The following is a 23,957-nucleotide window of genomic DNA, read 5'->3' as shown; positions in this document are numbered from 1 at the left end:
GGATCAGGGCCCTTGCACCCCTCGTGTATTGAATCGTATTGTTACTGTACTGTCTCGTGTATTGTCTCCCATTATAATGTACAGCGCTGAGCAAACTATTGGCGCTATATAAATCCTGTATAATAATAACTACCTGTAAATGATGATGTGTACATGGACACATAGGAAAACATGAGGGAGAGTTCAGGTGCTGCTGAAAAACGCAGAAAAGCGCCTAAACGTGCGTTTATCAGCTGTAGTGTACATGGAGCCTTAGAAAAAAAAAGGGTTGCTGTGGATACCTGCGAACAAAGTAAACATTTGCTCACCAAGGACAGAGCAGAATAGTCCCTGAGCTGGAAATAAATGTACTACTAAAATAGAAGAAATACCCGAAGAAGGAAGAAAGGAAATTGGTCAGCACTGCGCTTCATTTTGTGGTATTTTCTCCCCTACCTGTGTCCGCCTTCACGCTGTGCAGGATCAACAAAGCCACCGTTGCTAGGAACGTTTCTTCCTCGGAACCTTCGCGCAGCGCTTGCAGCGGACGGCTTTCTGGACGTACCTCCAGTCCAACATGGCCGCGCCCAGACCGGCCGGCAATGTTTTCAGGTTCCGAGACGTTCGGGCCGTGCCGGATCCCGTCTGTGAGCCTGCGCTGGATGGACCGGCCGTGTTGGTGCTGGATAATGGCTCCTTCCAGCTCCGGGCGGGCTGGGCCGGGGTGGGTCCGCAGATGCAACTGCGCTCGGTGGTGGCCAGGAGCCGGGGAGGGCACCGCAGTCTGAGCCGGGTGGGCAATGACATTCCGAGCCTGGAGCCGCTACGCTGGCTTCTCCGGACGCCTTTTGACAGGAACCTGCCGGTGAATCTCGAGCTACAGGAGCTGCTGTGTGACCACGTGTTCCAGAGGCTGGGGGTGACGTCAGAGGTAGTGTATGAGGACCTGTTTGTCTGCTCTGTGTCCCCCTGTCCATGCTTCCCTAAAGGAAAACCACTTTTTTTTGTTTAAATGTTGGATAAATCCCTGTCAGGGTTATTGTTGCCATCTGTGGCCCATGGGGGAATTTTCTATCACTGCTTGTCCCATAGTCAAAACAGGAAGTGAGAGGAAATCCCTTCAAAGTAATGGAATCCTGAGGCGTCTCCAGAACTAATGTCCCCATTGGAAGATTTCCCCCCTCTTCCTGTTTTGGTGATAATCCAAAATTTAGTAAGTAATTTAAGTTTCAATTAGGGATGTACCGAAATTTTGACCACCAAAACATATCGGCCAAAAATTGTGAATGCCGATAGGAAAAATTTAGCCGATACAGGGGTCTGTGTGTACTGGGGAGGGGAGCAGCAAAGAAAGGCAGGAGAGGAGCAGTGCATACAGTGACTGGCTGTCGCTATATGTCAGTGCCGGTTTTTAAATGTAATTACTGGCTTTTTTTTTTTCCTTTACTATAGCTCAGAGAATCAGCTGTCCCTTTCCCCCAGCTAAAAGAAACAAAGTTTCCTTTTAGTTTATTTCCCTGAGTTAAAAGAAACAACCATTGCTATATTTGTTATATTTTGTTACCTTAGACTTGGATTTTGCAAAAGCGTTTGACACAGTTCCCCACACACAGCTAATGTGTAAGGTAAAGTCTACGGGCTTGGAAAAATCTGTATGTAAATGGATAGAAAACTGGCTAAATGATTGTATTCAGAGAGTAGTGGTTAATGATTCATACTCTGAATGGTCTGGGGTTGTCAGTGGTGTACCCCAAGGTTTAGTGTTGGGACCCTTACTTTTTAATATATTTATAAACGATATAGGGTCTGAGATTAATAATCCCATTTCAGTCTTTGCAGATGATACCAAACTGTGCAGTGGAATAACGTCCTTACAGGATGTCTTCAATTTACAAGCCGACCTCAATGCACTGATTAATTGGGCAACTATGTGGCAAATGAGGTTCAGTGTTGATAAATGTAAGGTTATGCACTTGGGGGCTAAGAATATGGATACATCATACATACTGGGGGGGGTACAACTGGGGGAATCGATAATGGAGAAGGATCTGGGAGTTCTGGTAGATCACAAGCTTAACCAATTCAATACCGGGCAATTTTACACCTTCCTGCCCAGGCCACAGCAGTTCAGATGGTACCGGCAACAGGGGCTGGTACTCAGATCTGTCATCGGCCGTGTCCGAGGTACATGGCCGGTGACAGATCGTGCAGCTCTGCAACCGCGCATGTGCGGGAGGACATCAAAATGCGTACACCCCGGAAAGGTAATGCATTTTTGTGGCCGCCAAACGGCTATAGGCCGGGCGGCAAGTGGGTAATAATGGCATGCAATGCCAAGCTGCGGTTTCTAAAGCGAGCAAAATCCTCTCTTGTATTAAAGAGGTATAGACTCCAGAGAGATATAATTTCCCCCGGTACAAATCATTAGTAAGACCTCATCTGGAATATGCAGTTCAGTTTTGGGCACCAATTCACAAAAAGGACATTGGGGAACTGGAGAAAGTACAGAGAAGGGCAACCAAACTGATATGAGGCATGGAGGAGATCAGCTATGAGGAAAGATTAGAGGAACTGAATTTATTCTCTCTTGAGAGGAGGAGATTAAGGGGGATATGATCTCCATGTATAATACATAAGGGGGGATATGATCTCCATGTATAATACATAAGGGGGGATATGATCACCATGTATAATACATAAGGGGGGATATGATCACCATGTATAATACATAAGGGGGGATATGATCACCATGTATAAATACATCAGGGGTTCATATAGTAAACACAGAGGACAAGGGGGCACTCTTTATGTCTGGAGGAAAAGAAATGTAATCTCCAAACACGAAAAGGTTTCTTCACAGTAAGAGCTGTGAAAATGTGGAATAGACTCCCTCAAGAGTTGGTTCTGGACAGCTCAGTGGATTGCTTTAAAAAAGGCATGGATTCTTTCTTGGATACACAGACTATAACTGGTTACTAATTATAGGTAAAGTTGATCCAGGGAATATCCGATTGCCTTTCGGGGTATCAGGAAGGAATTTTTTCCCTGCAGGAGCAAATTGGATCATACTTTGCTGCGTTTTTTGCCTTCCTCTGGATCAACTGTGGGTGTAGGATTATAACTTTTTTTTATTTATTTCTTTTATGGTTAAACTGAATGACCTTTTGGGGGTTTTTTTCAGCCAGACTATGCAACTATGTAATGTTTCCTTTTAGTTTCTTACCTGGGATAAAAGAAACAAAGTTTCCTTTAAGTCCTGGGAAAGTGACAGCTAATTCTGTGAGCTATAGTGAAGAAAAAAAAAAATGGCGGCAATTGCATTTCAAAATTGGCACCGATATATAGTGACAGCTCCTCTCCTGCCCCCTCCACTGCTCCTCCCCCCCCCCCCCCTTCAAAGAGGACTTGTCACTCATGCTATCACATATATATGTGATAGCAATACAATCATAAGTTAAACCCCCCCCCCCACATACGCAGACATTTCGGTTTCAGTTTGGTTTTCGGTCACATGCATTCTGAATTTTCAGTATCCATTTCGGCACAACTACTTTCACTTATTACCAAAGTGCATGAAAAGCACTATCTCTCCAGCACCTCAAAAGGGGTTCATGTCAGGAAGAGGCCAGGAAGTCCATTGTGTTGATAACCTTTTGGATAAATTCTTGGTGATGCAGCCCTCCTCAGACTGGGAAATCCTCAAAACTGAAAAAGAAGCACACAGGTGGTGCAAACTCATTATTCAAGGTTTATTTGAAAAGAAAAAAGACAAAAAAAACATACAAAATGAAGTACACGAGAGAGCCTGAGGAAGGAGCTACGTCCCCGAAATGCGTCAGTGGCCACCCGTACCACCAGTCGGATACTCTACCATCATTGTGGGCCATCCTTGTGGCGTTTTAGGCTTTTTCAAGTACTTCATTTTGTAAGTTTTTTTTTTTTTTGTCTTTTTTTTCTTTTCAAATACACCTTGGACAATGCGCTAGGTGTTTGCACCACCTGTGTGCTTCTTTTTCAATGATTACTGTAAACAGGACAAAAAGGATGAATCTCATTAACAGGGGCACAGACAGTGTCTACTCTAGCAGAAAAAAAAAGTTTTGCTTTTAGTTTTTTAATTAAATGTGAAAAAACTCTGCACTTAGGTGTAAAAAACTTTTAGAAAAGCAGCCAGCATGGTTTAGTTTTTTAACTTTACTGCCCCTAAGCCTATAAAGAGCAAGGAAGGGTTACAACCTCTCTGTCCCCATCAGGAAGTTTTCCCTTTACTTCCTGGCCCAGAGACACAACAGGAAGTGTGTGAAAATTTCACCTTTTTTAGGTCCCAGTGACAACCCATAGTAGGCTTCACACCACTTCCTGTTCACACCAGCCGCTGTTGGGCAGCATTGCTCAGTGCATAGTCAAGGCACTTTCTGTTCTGTCCTATTGGTTATGTTCACACCAACATGCTGAAAAAAAACATTTTCTTTTACACAGCACCTTGTGGTGCACTACACTATACTGCAACATTTTGCAATGCATGTATTTGAATGAAATGTAACGTATGTGGTGGTGGGGGCCTCAATTTTTTTTTTTTGGGGGGGGGATGGTATGTGCATAGGTGTAACTTTCATTTTTTATAATAAAAAAACAAACAAAACATTTTTTTTTCACTTTTTATTGTCATCACATAGGGGACAAAGTCCCCTATGTGATGATTTTTGGTGACAGGTTCTCTTTGAGACATCCAAGGTCTAAAAGACCCTGCATGTCTCCCCTCTGCTCCACTGAATGTAATGTGGTGCACATCTGCACCATATTACATTAATTCCTGGGGATTGTATTGCAATCTCTCTTCGGGGACCTGGAAGTGACATTGTAACGTCACTTCCAGGTCAGCACAAGAAAGGGAGCAAATTTGTCCGCTCTTCTCCCTCCCCTCTAGCCAACGGCAAGCTGGGCCCGCAGATGGGCAAGTGGAACCCGGGAAACCTCATGGGGGGGGCACGGAGAGGCTGTCACTGTGTGGAAGCAATCGCCGGCAGCGCTGCCGCCGATTGCTTCACCTGACAGGTGAGCCTGCTGCTTGCCCAGAGCAGGGCTAAAGGAGGAAAAAAACTACCTGCCCGGCACCCGGAACTACATGTCCCGGGCGATAGGAATTCAACATCCCTGCTACTCCATACTCTTACTGCTTGACCTCTCTGCGGCTTTTGATACTGTTGACCACCCCTCCTCCTCAAAAAGTCCACTCTCTTGGCCTCCGTGACTCTGCTTTCTCCTGGTTCTCCTCCTACCCATCGCAGCGCTCCCTATAACTCTGTCTCCTCTCCACTTCCTCTCTTTCTGTAGGGGTCCCTCAAGGTTCTGTCCTTGGACCCCTTCTCTTCTTCATCTACACCTCCTCCCTTGGTCACTTGATAAATTCCCATGGCTTTAAGTTCCATCTCTATGCTGATGACACACAAATCTATCTTTCTTCTCCTCACCTCACCCCTTCAGTCTCCTCTCGCATTACTAACCTACTAAGAGACATATCGGCATGGATGTCACTCCACTTCCTCAAACTAAATCTTTCCAAAACTGAGCTCATACTATTCCCTCCAGCTTGTGCCCCCTCCCCTGACTCTCCATCAAGATCAATAATACAACCATCAGTCCCTCCCCTCATGCCAGGGTACTAGGTGTAATCCTAGACTCCCATCTGTCCTTTCACCCCCAAATCCAATCACTGTTCAAATCATGTAGACTTCATCTCCGCAACATCTCCAAGATACGCCCATTCTTAACTTCTGAAATCACTAAGCAACTTATACCCTCCCTTTTTATCTCTCGCCTTGACTATTGTAACTCCCTCCTCATTAGCCTACCTCATTGCAGGCTATCCCCTCTTCAGTCTATCATGAATGCTGCTGCTGGACTCATCCACCTTACTAACCGTTCTGTATCTGCCACTCCTCTCTGCCAGTCCCTCCACTGGCTTCCCATTGCCCAAAGGACAAAATTCAAAACATTAACAATAACATATAAAGCCATTTATAACTCTGCCCCAAATTACATCACCAATCTTGTCTCTAAATATCACCCAAACCATCCTCTCCGCTTCCCGCACAACCTCCTGCTCTCTAGCTCCCTTGTCTTCTCCTCCCATGCTTGTCTCCAGGACTTCTCCAGAGCCTCCCCCATCCTCTTGAACTCTCTACCCCAATCAATTCAACTATTGCCTACTTTGCCCACTTTTAGGCCATCTCTGAAAACCTATCTCTTCAGGGAAGCCTATCCCGCCTTCAGCTAATAATGGAATCTTCGATTCCTCCTACCAGTCCATCCCCCACAGGGCCCTCCTAACCCTCTTGTATTGAACTGTATTGTTGCTGTATTGTCTCCCTTTACATTGTAAAGCGCTGAGCAAACTGTTGGCACTATATAAATCCTTTATTATAATAATAATACAGGCTAGACAATAGCATCCTGACTGCCATTAGGTGTCCAGATGAAATCTTTGGACCCATTGTCAGACCCTACGCTGGTGCAGTGTGTCCTGGGTTCCTCCTGGTGCATGACAATGCCCGGCCTCATGTAGCGAGAGTATGCAGGCAGTTCCTGGAGGATGAAGGCGTTCATACCATTGAATGGCCCCCATGCTCGCTGAACTAAATCCAATAGAACACCTCTGGGATATCATGTTTTGGTCCATCCGACGATGCCAGGTTGCACCTGAGACCATCCAGGAGCTCAGTGATGCCCTGGTCCAGATCTGGGAGGAACTACCCCAGGACACCATCCTTCGTCTCATTAGGAGTATGACCCGACATTGTCAGGCATGCATGCAAGCATGTGGGGGCCATACAAACTAATGAGGACCATTTGAGTTGCTGCAATGAAATTTCAGCAAAATGGACTTGCCTGCTACATAATTTTTTCACTTTGAATAACGGGGTGCCTTTGAATTCAGTCCTCTGTAGGTTGATAATTTTCATTTTAATCAAACAATGGGGCATCCTTACATTCTTAACACATTACCCAGTCCATATCAGTACAGATATCCAGCATGATATTTTTCCCCATTGAGATCTGATGTGTTTTCAAAGTGTTCCTTTAATTTTTTTGAGCAGTGTATATACAGCACCCTGTCCACCTCTCCCACCAACCATGATTTGCACACATTGCATAATGAAGCAGAGAGACCCAGTGGTGCCACTGGGTCTAAATTAAGCTGTGTAATAAATCCAGAAATGTTTTTATATAGAAACGTTTCATTAGCATGTTAATGATGGGGGATGGAGAAACCAAGAAAGGCTTAATATAGGCAGATTAAGCTCCAGCTTTAAATCCAATGTTGTTATGTAATGATTTAACAAGTCATTCGTTTTTATAGATGATGTTGCTGTCATGCCTCTTGTAGTTTCGCTGTCCAACACTGTTTTTATTGAACATTGACAGCTGTAGTACTCTAGTTGCACCTCCTTCCACGTTATCTGCAGTGACTCACCATCCACCTCCACCAGTTCTCCATAAATCAGGTCGTTACCGCCAGGCAAGCTGTGCTATAATCTAGGTGGATTTCTGCAATGAGCTCTCTACTGAATATTAATTTGTGCAAATCACTTTTGAGCTCAGATCTGGACGAACAGTTGGGTGCGGCTCAAGAAATGGATCAGGTAGTTCATCCATTCATAAATTAATCTGAATAAAAGCATCTACAAAGCCGGGTGTATTTACTCCAGTTGTCTGCAGTTGAGGCTACAAATCCTCTGGCAGCTTCAAAGGTTAATTTCACCCGAGCTGGTATTTCAGCTATTCTGGTTTCATGTATCACTGGAAACTCAGTGGTGAAACTTCATAAATTCAATTTATAACTTTTATATAATCCAAGGAGTCTCACTTCTTCTGTTTCATTCTCTTGAAATGCTGGAAAAATTGACTAGAGCGACCCATTTGTAAATGTGAGCCAATCTGTGGGCTTGGGAGTGGGGTTTTATCACTGGTATGCACAGTACAATTTCGAGCATAGTGGCTGATTGAAGCGCAATCAAAGAGCTATATTATATCGGCTTTGATAAAAATCCTTAAGGGTCCAATTATACCTTTTTATGTTCTACAGCACTGATCTCCAAACTGTGGCCCTGGGGCCGGAAGCAGCCCTTTGCTTGTCTTCATCTGGCCTTTGATGCATTATTTTTGCCACCGACACCCACGACGGGGGCATAGTTCCTGCCACCGACACCCACGACGGGGGCATAGTTCCTGCCACCGACACCCACGACGGGGGCATAGTTCCTGCCACCGACACCCACGACGGGGGCATAGTTCCTGCCACCGACACCCACGACGGGGGCATAGTTCCTGCCACCGACACCCACGTCGGGGGCATAGTTCCTGCCACCGACACCCACGACGGGGGCATAGTTCCTGCCACCGACGTCAACACTGGGGCATAGTACCTGCCACCGACGTCAACACTGGGGCATAGTACCTGCCACCGACGTCAACACTGGGGCATAGTACCTGCCACCGACGTCAACACTGGGGCATAGTACCTGCCACCGACGTCAACACTGGGGCATAGTACCTGCCACCGACGTCAACACTGGGGCATAGTACCTGCCACCGACGTCAACACTGGGGCATAGTACCTGCCACCGACGTCAACACTGGGGCATAGTACCTGCCACCGACGTCAACACTGGGGCATAGTACCTGCCACCGACGTCAACACTGGGGCATAGTACCTGCCACCGACGTCAACACTGGGGCATAGTACCTGCCACCGACGTCAACACTGGGGCATAGTACCTGCCACCGACGTCAACACTGGAGAACACTGAAGAACAATAAACTGTCCCTTTCTTTAGAAGGTTTGGAGACCTCTGTTCTAGTGAGTTGCAATAAGACAAGAAATGTGAATGAATGTGCCGCCAATGCATTGGAACACCCAAAAAAGGGACATGCAGCATTTTTTCCATCATGATGCACCAAAATGCACAGTTGTGTGTTACCATGCGTTATGGTGTGCTGCAGTGTTTGTGCATTACCTTAGTGCATTATTGGGGTGCCCTTGAAAATGAATGGTGCCACAGTGCTCTAACGTAGGTGTTCCAAGCTTTCCAAAAAAAGGGGATAGTTTATTGTCCTTCAGGCTTTTAGGGCCAGACTGTGGCCATCAGGAGTGGAAACTTTCCTGGCATCAGTGGGAGCAAACGTCGCAACATTTGGTATTAGGGGGAGAAATGGTGCTCCATTGTTGGTATCATTGGGAGGGATAGTGCCCCATTATTGGTGTCAGTGGGAGAAGTGGTGCCCCATTGTTGATGTCAGTTGGCAGAATAGCGTCTTACATCACTGCTAGGAATAGGTCCCCAAGAGGCTGGATAAAGGCAAGCAAAGGGCCGCAGTTTGGAGACCACTGCTCTAATGTTTACATGGTACGTTCCATTACTGAAATGCAATGTAACCAATAGGTGTAAATGGGCCTGTAACCACTTAAGTGCTATCAGGTATATACTTCTTCATTACCAGGCCAGTTGTTGTGCTGTGATAGTTTTGACTGATAATTTTCCTGAGACAGATAGAACTTTTTGGCAGTATTTAAGTAACAGAATAATTTGTTTGGGCCGGCTAGAGAATGGAACCTGGAGTTAAGCAATGGTCAGGTAGTCAGTGGCACACACCTTTTCAGAAAAGCAGTATCATTGCCATTAGTGGTCAAGGTCTTTTAAGACCCTCCCCACCCCTCTCCCAAATCTTCACCTTCCATCTGTCAATCATCTTTCTTGCTCAAAGTTTGTAAATACTACTAGTGTTTACACATGTGAAGACTGTGACTGAGTCAGAGCAATTAAAATGTACAGAGCCACTCTGATTGGCTCTGTCCATTGGGACTATGATCTGAGTTGTCCAATGAAAACTCCAATGAGAGCCATTTATGGGGATATGGATTGCCAAGTATGATTTCTAAAATACCTGTGTCTATCTTTTTATCAGCATTAATGTACCTGATGGAGTGGCATAACTTCACTTGCTGTTTAGTACTTTCGAGTCAGTGACACAGAATACGTATGCAAATAAGGAGCTCTGATTTCACTCTGACCCTCCTGATGTACATGCTTGTTCCAGGTCAGTGACTAAAAGGATTGAAAGCCACAGACAGATGAGCAATAAATCTGATGGATGGCCAAACAGTTCCTGTATGTGTTTTTAGCCATTCAGCTAGAGTTCACCTTTTATTAAAAAAAAAAAAAGCAAAACTTGGAAATCAAATAGTTTCATGACTGCCTTACATATCCAAAGTTGTCTTTGTCATGATTTACAGCACATAAATAAATTCTGTTAACTGTTGGGTTCAGCTGACTTACTCCTGTGCTTGTCTTGTTGTATAGAGCTGTGTTGACCATCCCATTGTGTTTACGGAGACGCCATGCACCCCACTTCATGTCCGGCAGATGGTGTCTGAGCTTCTCTTTGAATGCTACCATGTTCCCAAAGTGTCTTTTGGCATTGATGGCTTGTACAGCTTCTACCGCAACAAAAATACGTTTCCCACCTCTGGAATCATTGTGTCTTCTGGCTACCATTGTACCCATATACTTCCTTTGTTGAATGGCAGGTGAGTTTACCGTTGATGCAATGTACGCTATGAAATGAAAAGGCCATAAAAACAGTACAGTAATCTTATTCATAGAAGAGGACCTGTATTGTAGAGGCTGTGTCTGGTAAGTCAACCAGAGTTGAAGAGATTATTCATTAATATTTCCTATAGTAACCTTTCAGCTTACTTTTTGTGCATTACTGGCTTACCAGGTCTTGTTCTATGCTGGGTCTCTGTGTGGGGGTGGCCATCTTGATAGATGATTGCTGATGCCATACCTGTTTCTGTAGTTGCTGGAGACGCAGTTATGATGGCATCATCAGAAGTCAGTTGGAGGGGTGGAGAAGGTCCACAGAATGAATGACACAGAAGCAGGGAGATGCTTGTAAAGTATTTTTCCAGGTACAGATTGCTCTCCAGCAAGGAAAACCCTGAGCCGCACAATAGTGGCATCACTGAAATCACTCAGATTCTGGGACTAGAATTCAGAGGTGGTAATGGTTAAGATGATCTCATACTGCAGATATACAGCTACGAGGCAGGATGTGCAGTGCTGTTCTTCAGGAGAAATTTAAGGCAAAAGGTACATTTCTTAGGGTACAGCTTAGCCTTGACAAACCTTTCTTGAATGCTTTGTCTTTAGACTGGATGGCAAGAACTGCAAACGGATAAATATTGGAGGATTCCAGGCTGTGACCTATCTCCACCGCCTGATGCAATTGAAGTATCCTGGACATCTCTCTGCTATCACTCTCAGTCGAATGGAGGAAATCCTTCATGAGCACTGCTACGTTCCAGATGACTATATAGAAGGTAAGCCTTTGCTGTTGGCCACACTTTGATGAACAGCAATTAGGAAGTGAAATTGTGATTCTGTAATAGATTTTGCTCTGCAATAGACTGAGAAATGTTCTGACCTGGAAATTCCTATAAGCTTCTTCAGAAGTGCTGATGTAGATGTGCTTTTCTTCTTGTACATATGCAGCAGGTCAGCTAACTCTGATAAAATTTCAGGAATATCTAACTGGAGCCTAAATACTCAAGGCACACCTGGAACGCTTTAGTGGAATTTTATATTCGTCATCAGAAAGTTCATATGATATAGAGGGTGGTAATCTGATGCGGTTCAGATGCACTCCAGATTGCATAGATGCGCATTGCAAATGAAACAACATTGTTTTCTATGCAGGCCTTGCAATTCTGATGCGGTTAAAAAAAGGGTCCTGTGCATGTGGTGTGATTTTTAAGCTCCATAGATTTCAATTTAACCACATTCAAATCACATCTCTGTTCAAATATAATGTGAATCCAGCAGTTTGTTTTTTTTTTTTTCTTCTAGATTTTACTTTTCCCCTCCTCCCCACAGAATCGCAATAAAATCGCATACGAATTGCAGCTGTAAGGCACAAATCGTACCACAAATGCACACTGAAAATCACATGTTTAAATTGCTCATCATCAAATCTGAACCTAGGCTTAATGTAGCCCATGATGGCATTAAAATCTGACTGGGGTTCTAATTCTCTCACTTTGTGTACCTAAAACATTTCTGTGTTTCTATGGGGTTTTTTTTGTTTGTTTTATGTTTCAAAACACTTTAAATAGTGCTTTGAACTCTGACTTTCCTCCCATAACTACTGAATGCCATTTGCCAGACCTCTGCACAGTGGGCAAAGTCCTCAGCTCTGTTTGTGCTCTGACCTGGACCTTACGCAGGGCTTTTTTTTTTGGGGGGAGGGGGAATCATAGCGCTCCACTAACCCATTACTAAACCCTGGATAGATAAAGTAGAGGTTCAATTAAAAATAAAAATGTTCTAGCTGTTATTTTCTGAAGCATTGTTTACCCATCTCCATTCCTGTGTAAATAAAATCTATAGAGCCTGTGGCAGGTTTTTTAAATATAGTTTTTTTTTTTCCCTCTGCCTATCAAAGAGCTGAAGAAATGGCGTTGTCCAGATTACTATGAACAGAATGTGCACAAGATGCAGCTGCCCTTCTCCTCCAAGCTTCTAAGCACTGCGGTCCCATCAGAGGAGAAGCAGGAGCGCAGGCAGCAGCAGCTTAAACGCCTGCAAGAGCTCAATGCACGACGGCGAGAGGAGAAACTTCAGCAGGATCAGGAACGTTTGGAGAGATTGCTCTATGTGCAGGTATCTATTGCTGGTAACAATTCTGGTACCTTTGGCTCATTTCTGACATGCTGACTCTACATGCCATAGATATTAAGAGTCATTCCTCTCACTATTGATAATTCATTGTTTGAGAAATATTGGACAGAGAAAACTCCTTACATCCTCCACTGTCTTTTGGAGAGTCTGGTGTAATCTTAATTTCCTGCGTCTACATGCTTTCTGTAGCTTTTTCCCACTCTGCATGCTTTTTTTTTTTTTTTTTTTTTTTAAATGAAAAATGTAACAGGAGGGTCTGGAATATGCAAAGGTGGGTAAGAACATGAAAAATGCCCAGTGGACAGGAACAGAGTTAAAAATCTTTCTTTGAAGCTCACTGTTGAAGTACCCAAAACAAGAAAATAGGTGCAGACTAAGCTTACCAGTCTCCATCTTAAAATACAACTGTTGAGTGGACTGATCTTCTTTTTTAAATTTTGTATTTGCTATCTCATTTTAGTTTTTATGATACCTTTTTAATTTTCTTTATATAGTACAATAAAAACCACTAACTAAATGAATTGGCACATTGTCTAACTTTTCATTGCACCAGGCAGTGATTACATTTAAATGTTTCTCTTAGTTTCTGTGCACAGGTGCAACTACAATCTCTAGAGATCTAAATGGGAGAACTGAGTTGGTGTGCACTTCAAATTCTGGCATCCTGAGGTTGCTCTTACAGTCATTTGGCTTTTTTCAATAGGAGCTTCTGGAAGATGGACAAGTGGACCAATTCCACAAAGCTCTGGTGGAACTGAATATGGACTCTGCAGAGGAGCTGCAATCATACATTCACAAATTAAATGCAGCTGTTGAGCAAGGCAGACAGAGGATCCTGGGGGAGACCATAGACGGCAAACCACAGGTGAGAGCCTTTCACTAATACCCTTCAAAGGAGAGCTGTAATGTTTTGGGGATAGTTTATTTTAGATGTTGTTTTAAAAGGGAAGTACAGCCAAAGCCCGTTTGGCTGTTCTTTCTGAACTCCTGTGACCCATTTTCAGCTGACAGCAGGATAAAGCCCAGGTTTCCAGTCCAGGCTGAGGAAAAATTCCAACTCTAAACTCGGGATCCACCCAGATGCCTGGACTGGCACATGGCTTGGTCTCTCAGTGAGCCTCTGACAGCCTGAGCCAGTCTCTCCCTCCACAGCCCAGCTCTCCAGTGATTGCTGGGGGGGGGGGGGGCAGAGCAGACAGCAGTGACTGACAGTCACCACTCTCTGCTCAGAGCAGCAGGGAGAACTGAGTGATAAGTGGTATCTGATCACTCAGTTCTCACCCTTACAGCAGGCGGGGGACATCAATGCGATGCTGCATCCACCTAGATAAGTATGATTTTAAAAAACAATCAGTAATGAATAAGGAGAAAATAAACAACCATACTTACATATACTATATCCTTGTGACTTTTTCTTCATATTTACCAATTTTTGTTCTGCCTGGGCCCCCATTTCTGTGCTGCCGTTTTTTGAAAATTTCTGTGATACTTTGTATGCGCAGTTATGTGCTTCATCTTGCACATGCAGTGTACAATACTACATGCAATCTGTTAAAAGAGAAAATTCCTTCACAGAGATCTCAGGAGAAGTTTTTAATTCCCAGCAAATGAGTGTCATTTCGAATGGCACATGTGCAAGATGAGGCACATGATATGCGCTTCATCTTACGCATGTGCAGTATATGAGATTTCCCTGAAGGCAGTAGTGATGTTGCCTCCCCAGGGGTTCTCTATACCCAAGGCAACATCACCACTCCCTTTAGGAAAACCAGGAAGTGAAAGATGAAAAAGGTAAATAAAGAAACAACAAAAACATTTGCTAAAAAGTGCAATTTCAGAAATGCATGCAGATGTGCATCTTTAGAGAAAGCGGGGGAAAGGGTCTGTTTATACACTTGAAGACCTATCAGTTTCTGTCACGTTTTGTTTACAGGTTTAAATCAGTATTTTTTGCTATAAACTTACTTATAAACCCCAAACATATATTTTATATTTTTATATATATATATTACAGTTTTGTGCTCAAAAGTTTACATACCCTGGCAGAAATTGTGAAATTTTGGCATTGATACTGAAAATGACTGATCATGCCAAAAAATGCTCTTTTATTGAAGGATGATGATCATATGAAGCCATTTCTTACCAAATAGTTGTTTGGCTCCTTTTTAAATCATAATGATAACAGAAATCACCCAAATGGCCATGATCAAAAGTTTACATCCCCTGGAATGTTTGGCCTTGGTACAGACACACAAGGAGACACACACGGGTTAAAATGCCTATTAGAGGTTAATGTCCCACATCTGTGGCTTTTAAAATTGTAATTCGTGTCTGTGTATAAATAGCCAATGAGTTTGTTACCTCTTACGTGGAAGCACTGACTAGGCTAGATACTGAGCCATAGGGATCAGAAAAGAACAGTTAAAAGTCCTGCGTAACAAGGTAATGGAACTTTATAAAGATGGAAAAGGAGATGAAAAGATGTCCAAAGCCTTGAATATGCCAATCAGTACTGTTAAATCACTTATTAAGAAGTGGAAAGTTTGGGGATCTATTGATACCAAGCCAAGGTCAGGTAGACCAAGAAAGATTGCAGCCAGAACTGAAGAATTGTCCGGGATTCAAAGAAAAACCCACAGGCAACCTCAAAAAAAATACAGGTTGCTCTGGAAAAAGATGGTGTGGTTGTTTTGAAAGCGCACAATATGAAGACACTTGAACAAAAATGAGCTGTGTGGTCGAGGTGCCAGAAAGAAGCTTTTACTGCATCAATGACACAAAAAGGCCTGGTTAGGCATGTCAAGGTGTTGTCAGGCATATTGTAACTGGGGGTGGAAGCTGGTGATTGCCCAGCTTGTTGGTGTGTGGGGACTTCCGCTCTCTGCGGCTCGAGGCAGAGGGCGGGAGTCTTCATGTTGATGGGCCGGGCGGTGCCCACTTGTTTACATGGTGACTTGGGCAGCTCCCACCCCTTGGTCCCGATCTGCAGCTCCTCGAACCCCGCCCGCTGTGGGGATGACGTTGGTGGCTGGGCGGGGGTCCCGAGGGAGGACACTCAGTGGTGTCATGGCTGTGGTCCGGATGGGACTGTCCCTCGGTCCGGTTTTGGACCTAGGTCCACCATTTAGCGACCACTGCTTTACACGCACATGAATTTTAATGCCATCCCAGTCTTAGTCCATAGGGCCCACCGTTTGCAGCTATAACAGCTTCAACTCTTCTGGGAAGGCTGTCCACAAGGTTTAGGGGTGTGTCTATGGGAATGTTAGACCATTCTTCCAGAATCTCATTTGTGAGGTCAGGCACTGATGTCTGACAAGAAGGTCTTGCAGTCACTGCTGTAATTCATCCCAAAGGTGTTCTATTGGGTTGAGGTCAGGACTCTGTGCAGGCCAGTCAAGTTCCTCCACCCAAACTCACTCATCCATGTCTTTATGGACCTTGCTTTGTGCACTGGTGCGCAGTCATGTTGGAACAGGAAGGGGCCATCCCCAAACTGTTCCCACAAAGTTGGGAGCATGAAATTGTCCAAAATGTCTTGGTATGCTGACGTCTTAAGAGTTCCCTTCACTGGAACTAAGGGGCCAAGTCCAACTCCTGAAAAACAACCCCACACCATAATCCCCCCTCCACCAAACTTTACACTTGGCACAATGCAGTCAGACAAGTACCGTTCTCCTGGCAACCGCCACACCCAGACACGTCCATCAGATTTCCAGAAAAACGTGATTCGCCACTTCAGAGAACACATCACCACTGCTCCAGATTCCAGTGGCGGCGTGCTTTACACCACTGCATTCGAAGCTTTGCATTGCAGCTGGTGATGTAAGGCTTTGGTGCAGCTGTTTGGCCATGGAAACCCATTCCATGAAGATCTCTATGCACTGTTGTTGTAATAATCCTGAAGGCCACACGAAGTTTGGAGGTCTTTAACTATTGACTATTGCAGACAGTTGGCGACTTTTGTGCACTATGCGCTGACCCCGCTCTGTCATTTTACATGGCCTACCATTTCGTGGCTGAGTAGCTGTTGGTCCCAGTTGCTTCCATTTTGTTTTAATACCACTAACAGTTGATCGTGAAATATTTAGTAGGAAGGAAATGTCACGGATGGGCTTATTGCACAGGTGGCAACCTGTCACGGTACCACGCTTGAATTTACTGAGCTCCTGAGAGCGACCCATTCACAAATGTTTGTAAAAGCAGTCTGCATGCCTAGGTGCTTGATTCTATACACCTGTTGTCATGGAGGTGATTGGAACACCTGAATCCAATGATTTGGAGGGGTGTCCTAATACGTTTGGCAATATAGTGTATATGTGTATTACAGTCGTCAAGTGGTTATATTAAAAATAAGTTCCAGGCACACAAAGGGCTTACCATCACAGGAGTTATTCAGCATTTCTCTTTTTTTTGACAAACAAAATACTTCATTGGCCTCCTGGCTTTCACTTGCTCTGATCTCAAAATTAGGCCCTCATCTCTTCATTCTGACAGTACTGAAAACTGTGCACCCAAGCACCTACTCTAGCTGCTCCTTTGTAGCCACATGGTCTCCTGGAGAGGGTGAAGCCTTGATTTGTAGTCAGCTTCCTAAACCCTGCACAATCAGTGTGCTGGTTGCTAGCAAAAATGTGGACCCAGGGCTGGAGGGTTCATCCCACCCAAGACTCTACAAAGTCTCTGGGCTCCAGGATCCAAACCAGGGTTTGCTAATCCCTGGGGAAACTGAAAATCCAGATTTCCTCCCTATGAGACCCCTCACCCTGTATGGATGAGAAATGCTAGGTGCCAATCTTTTTACATAGTGACGTGGCCCATTCTTGTCACAGTAATCGAAAACATTTAATATGACATGATTTCCAGAGTTCGATTGCCTACCTAAAGAGAAATCACTGCAGACTAAGCTTGCTTTGAGATTGTTTTTATGATTGAAACCTCAGATAATATTTAATTTAAAAGATAAATTAAGATTGGCCTATTACCAAACAGCACTTTGCATGCCACCTTTTGCTATTGAATCAATCTCTTCTGGTTCCTGTCATTGCATTATTTCATAGAAACCAATCAATTTTCACCTTTTAGACACACCAAGCTGTCAGTATGAGAGACAATTGCTGATTGGTTGTGTGTTCACTTCACTTTGCTTATTCCTTATTTGTGTATTTTAATGTATGTATTAAAGACACCAGAGCTGCTGGGAGGAGAGCAAGAAGATATGGAAGGGATTTTGGAATCGGACCCTCTTTATTCAGAGGATCAGGTGGAAACCGAGAAAACAACATCCAGTGTTCAGGTAGTGAAAGTTAATAAAAATATATTTCTGTAAATTGGCATATTTCTGACAATTGGCTAAATCCATCTTTATCATTTGCCAGGCCATGTTTAATATAGCAGAGTACCACCAGATGTACCTGGGCACAGAAAGGATTCGTGTGCCAGAGGTGCTATTTCAGCCCTCGCTAATTGGGGAAGACCAGGCTGGGCTGGCAGAGACCATGCAGTATATGCTAGACCGGTAAGTCTGGTAATCTTAAAGGAAATGTTTGGAGCTGCACAAAAGGATTAGTTTATCAAAACAATACAGAAATTGCTAATCCTCCATACAACGGGAAACAAAAATGTATTAAACTTATTGTAAGTGCGAACACCAGTAGTATGCTGTAAAAATTATCACACCTTGATTTGCTTTAGCTATTTAGAGGTGATTGCAGCATCATAGGAAGATTCTGACTATAGTATAATATAGTATAATAAATACTGTATAATAATTTTGTTCTACAACCTATCACCAGCCAGGTTCATAGTAGTAAAGCTTAATTTTAACATTTAGTCCTTAGAACCTGGCTGGTGATACTTTTATAGAGTAAAATACATCTCTAATCTTCCTAAAGGCTAGGTTCACACTATTCGCACACATTACCGCAGAAAAAGCACACTGCTGTTTGGCAGACATTAATTCTAAGGCCTAGTACACACAGGTGGGATATCAGCCGGTTCAACAGTAGACCTCTAACCTGTGTACCACAGCCTGTCCCAACACAAGCCGGCTGAACATCTGGCTTCTGTCGAACAGGCATGCTGGAAAAACAGCTGGCAATCTAATGACAATAGCTGCAAGGTCTGGCCCGTGTGTTCTTGCAGGGGAACAAGGAAACATATCAGTATTTAAACTGAGAAAATGTTCTATTTCAGGAAAAAAAATCAGGTAATTTTGAACTTGACAGCAGCAACACATCCCAAAAAAATTGGGACAGGGCAACAAAAAGCTGGCAAAGTTAGTGGTACTAACAAGGAAGAGCTGGAAAGACATTTTGCAGCTAATCATGTTAATTGGCAAGAGGTAAGTAACATGATTGGGTATAAAAAGAGCATCTTTAGTAGGGTACACACTTTGAGAAAATTGGAAGAAAAATTCAGTATGAGGACCAATTTGTTAAATTTTTGTATAGTGTGTAACAACATTTACACATCCGATTCAGACATTCAAAATGAAAATTTCTGAAAGGACAAACGCCAAAATTTTCTCGTATGTGAACAGAACAAATGATTTTCGGTTAATCAGATACGAAAGGCTGGACATAAGAAACAATTAATGACAATAATCTACACTACAACATTTCTACTTCAAACAAAACAAAAAAAAAAGCTCTTGTCCGTGAATTTTCGTAGAATTAGTACCATATTCGGGTTCGACTTGTCAAACATCAAGGAAAAACAGATCATTCGCCTAATTTTCTTATAGTGTGTACGAAGGCATAGACTCCATTCACATATGGGCATTTTGGATCAGACAGAAACATTCAGAACGGTCTGCTAAAATGACAAATCGTATAAAGAGAATTTCAGTTTCCATTTATAGTAATGGTACCTAAAAGCGCAGTGTGGAACTGCCTCGATTGTTGCACGATAAATTGCATCGCACAAAGCTTGTTGCCCAAAAAGGTGCCGGGACTTCTTTTGGGTGACAAGCTTTGCACGATGCCATTTGCTGCACTTGCAGCACAATTTATCCTGGCAGAGCCGCACCGCGCAAGAATATGGAGAAATCTCTATGTGCAAAGCCAAAATGCATTGTTGGATGCCCTTGATCTTCGTGCCCTCGGACGGCACTGCATTAAAAACAGGCATGGCTCTGTGATGGATATCACTGTATGGGCTCAAGAATACTTCCAAAAATCACTATCTGTGAACACAGTTCACTGTGCCATCCAAAAATGCAAGGTAAAGCTCTATCATGCAAAGAAGCCATATCTGAACATGATCCAGAAACGCCACCATCTTCTCTGGGCCAAAGCCCATTTAAAATGGTTTGTCGCAAAGTGGAAAACTGTTATGTGGTCAGGTGAATCAAAATTTGACATTCTTTTTGATAACTATGGGCGCCACATCCTCCGGACTGAAGAGGAGAGGGACCTTCCGGCCTGTTATCAGCACAGTATAGAATGGGCAGCTTACACATCTGGAAAGACACTATCAATGCTGGAAGATATATATTTAGGTTTTAGAGCACCATATGCTCAGGCAAGAATGGGACAACATTCCTCTCCCTAAATTCCAGCAACTGGAACTCCATTCCCGGATGTTTACAGAGTGTTGCTAAAATTAGGGGAGATGTTACACCGTGGTAACCATGGCCGCTCCCAATTTTTTTGGAATTGGGGTTGTACTTTACTTGTTTTTTTTTGTTTTTGGGTTTTTTTTGCCCTGTTGCAAATTTAAAACTTACCTTAATTTTTTTCCCCCAAAAATGGTACATTTTTCTCAGTTTAAACATTTTGATATAATTTTTTTTTCTATTGTAAGTAAAATATGGCTTTATGCCATATGCAAATCATTGCATTTTGGTTTATGTAGGATTGTTTATGTAGGATGTTGCCTCAACTTTTTTTCAAATTGGGGTTGTAGTTTTGTTTTTTACAGTGCCTTGACATGGTCTGACCTAATGACTAAAAGGTGAGACCTCCTGCGCTTCTGCCTCCTAACATAAACTAAACTAAGTAAAGTGCAGCTGCCCACATCCAATGATATACCCATAGATCTGTACAGCAGATCTGAAGAAGTCACGTGATAACGTGACGCAACACGTCGGCAGCACAGTGACGTACTTCCGGTTTTAGACGCCATCTTGCTACACCCATGTAGTACACCCAGAAACATGAGGTTTACTAATATGAATGCTCTGCATAAGAATAAGAACATGTGAGTGCATTTTATGAAGTGTTTGGGGTAATATTCTCTCATCATTGAAGCAGTATTACACTATGGGAGTTCTTTTGTGTTTTTGATGAGATTATTGGCCATATCCTACCTGGAGAGAGTTCTTTGCCATAATACCAGTTCGCGAAGGGATATTGCTGTGGAGAGAGGGGTCCTTATCCCAGAAGGAGTCTCTTGCATGGAGGATCCTAGTGAGTGATCCAAATGCGTTTTGACCCTTAGTAGGTCGAAGTATTGAGGTGAGCGCGGAATTCAGCCGCTTATGGATACGTGTGATCATTTCACTTGAACACGGGTGTTTTTATTGGAAGAAGTGTTTTTGAAATAACACCATTTTTTTGGACTCTATAACTATTTTATTGGTTTGAGTTTTGTGGGGATTTGAAGGGAGTTTTGTATAATTACAAGTTGGAAATACCATTTTTCACTTATACGCATGCAGCAGTATATGTGTTCATGTAGTGTTCACTTTTGTTTGTTATTTTTGACTATTTGAGTGTATATGTACACATGCGATTACTTTTATATTGTCACTTGTATTTGTTTAGAGCACAAATATATTTTTTTGATCTTATTCAGATCAATTGGAGGGAATTAGTGTGATCACCAGAGTTTGATTTATCATTTAAATTCTTCACTTTTGATTCACTTGCATTTTTTGTGTGATTTACATACTCATGTAGTTTCAAAGCCTACGGGCTGCACTTACATTTATCCATTTTTACTTGCCAGTCACCAGAGTATGTGGGGTCACTGTGTATGCACATTATTCATTGTTTATATAGTGTTTATGTTGTGTTAGCGTTACATCACTTAATATTACATTTGCTGACTTAATGACTACCTCCACCTAGTACCATCCCCTGTCCAGTGAGAGTGCCCTTACTGGCCGGAAAGGTAACCACATTGGATAAAGCAAATTTCAGTTGGCAGGGCTTATGCACTAAATCAGAGAAAAAGGTTTTTCTTGGTAATAAAAGTAACAGCAGGCATTCTCTGGCATCTTCTCCTAAGTAGGATTTTTACTTTTACAACTTCAGTAAATTTCAAAGCTGCTGATTCTCCAGCTATCCCTGCACATCAGTCCACTTGGTACCTTTGGCTAAGATCATGTGACTGCTGCCGCAGCATTTGGTCATATGACTTACACCACAGTGATCAGGAGCAGGGGTTGTCATATTTGTTTGTTTTTTTTTTTGACTCCGTATTTTAGCATGTATATGCAGTGCCTTGTATTCTGATTTATTGTCTTACCTGTCAGGTATCCCCAGGAAATGCAGCAGCAGCTGGCGCAAAATGTCTTTCTGACAGGAGGTAACATGATGTACCCTGGAATGCAGACCCGTATGGAGAAAGAGCTGCTGATGATGAGACCGTTTGGCTCCACCTTTCATGTATGAGTGCTCAGATAGTGCTGTTTGTTAGGCCAAATGCTGCTATGTGCATTTGAGCTGTTAGGCAGTTTTATTAGATATTTTATACTTTATGTATTGCTTTAAAGTATAACTAAAGGCAAAACATTTTTCTTTTCGTTTTGGATGGAGTGAAGAGGGATTCGAACACCTGTTAGCTTTTATTGCTGTGTGTGCTCCCATTAGGGAGATTTGCCCTCTCTATTCGTCATTTGTACTGTTGTCATCAAAAATGAAAGTAAAAGAAACCCCATATTTTGGGTTGTAGTATGTAGACCACCTGCGCTGCCCAAATAGAATTAAATTGAAATCGGGAAGCTGCTATCACCTGACTATACACCTGAATACATTGCAAATATAAAGAAACAATGGTGTTGCGCTTCCATACACAGTACCTAAATACGCTCAAATGGCATAATTAATGCATGGATATAATACATCTCTAATACTTTCTAATATATGAGATATACACATACAAAAAGAACAATCTCATGTGATAATTTGCAAAAATATATACATATATAAAGGAGAAATACACATCAAACACTAAAGAAAATGGTGAGACAATGTACATGTGTCCCTTCATTTAAGGGAAAAAGTGACCCCAAAGGGGTTGTGGCTTACAGGTTGAGAACCGCTGCTTTAGAACCATTTTAAATACTCTGTAAACTGTATAGCATTTGATCAGATCACCATGTAATTAGTTTTTACTGTTCATTTCAGGTCTCATTGGCAGCAAACCCTGTCCTTGATGGCTGGCATGGAGCTTCTGATTGGGCTCTTCAGAATTTGGAGACGGATGAAGGCTGGATAACGAGGAAGGAATACGAGGAGATGGGGGGAGAGTACTTAAAGGAGCATGTGGCCTCTAACCGGCACATTGCCATTCACTTGCCCAAACCAGCACCTCGTACTACTGTGGCTTCCATCAGCCAGGAGATGGAAGGTGCTCCACAGACCAGCTGTGGCATTGTTCCACCATAGGGAGACAATGCTGCAGAGGACTAAATACTGGAGTAGTTAGTGCAAATAAAAAAAGTATCAAGGACTGTACTCAATTGTTTCTGTCTAAATACTGGAGCAAACACACTGAATGTTGGAGTACAAAGCATTCTGGGAGCCTTTGCATCAATGTAAGGTGCATATTGCCAGAAGGTTAGAATTATCTACATGCATCTGTAAAATATTACTATTGAAATTTGGTGTTTCTAAGCTATTTTTGTATTAATATTTATTTTTTTATAATAAACCACAAAATTAGAAACTTGTCATTATTTTATTCAAATGAATTTTAGCTTTTGCTATGGTTTATTCAAGCTGATCAAAAGGAAAATAAATTATTTGCAGTCCTGGGATTAAACACAACTGCTCCCATACAGTTCTTCTAAATGTTGCTCTTTTAGTCCGAATATATCTATCTTGAGATGTGTGTTCTTGACAGATATAATGTTTGAAAGTAACTAATCGTCAGTGTTAAGTTGATAGGTTTTTCTCAACACTAACTGTACATTTTCTGCAGGTAGGGAAAGGCAGATCACTGAATTGCCATTTACGGGTTTATGTGGCTGTTCCACAGAAAAGTGACTCATTTGGAGTAAAGGATATA

At 42.8% G+C, this 23,957-nt stretch overlaps 1 protein-coding gene across 1 annotated transcript; it reads left to right on the top strand.

The window, feature by feature from the left end:
* The first annotated feature begins 541 nt into the window (after positions 1 to 541).
* On the top strand, positions 542 to 23,615 carry ACTR5 (actin related protein 5). Its single transcript, XM_089673306.1, has 9 exons — positions 542 to 910; positions 10,341 to 10,567; positions 11,193 to 11,362; positions 12,484 to 12,701; positions 13,423 to 13,584; positions 17,905 to 18,015; positions 18,098 to 18,237; positions 22,201 to 22,333; positions 23,075 to 23,615. The coding sequence occupies exons 1-9, from the start codon at positions 557 to 559 to the stop codon at positions 23,333 to 23,335; spliced, it is 1,776 nt and encodes a 591-aa protein (XP_089529432.1). The 5' UTR covers positions 542 to 556; the 3' UTR covers positions 23,336 to 23,615.
* The last annotated feature ends 342 nt before the right edge of the window (positions 23,616 to 23,957 follow it).

Source organism: Staurois parvus, unplaced genomic scaffold (genome assembly GCF_062004578.1).
Source record: "Staurois parvus isolate SC_StPar_1 unplaced genomic scaffold, SC_StPar_1.0 ptg000137l, whole genome shotgun sequence".
Classification (NCBI taxonomy): Eukaryota; Metazoa; Chordata; class Amphibia; order Anura; family Ranidae; genus Staurois; species Staurois parvus.
Note: the sequence above shows the minus strand (reverse complement) of the source record. Positions and strands in the feature narration are given on the sequence as shown.

Bases quoted from the DNA above. Each gene is read 5' to 3' on its own strand.
- ACTR5 (XM_089673306.1), top strand. From the start codon at position 557: ATGGCCGCGCCCAGACCGGCCGGCAATGTTTTCAGGTTCCGAGACGTT. The intron at 911-10,340 runs GTAGTGTATGAG...CTTGTTGTATAG, and splicing joins GGCTGGGGGTGACGTCAGAG to AGCTGTGTTGACCATCCCAT. The intron at 18,238-22,200 runs GTAAGTCTGGTA...CTTACCTGTCAG, and splicing joins ATGCAGTATATGCTAGACCG to GTATCCCCAGGAAATGCAGC.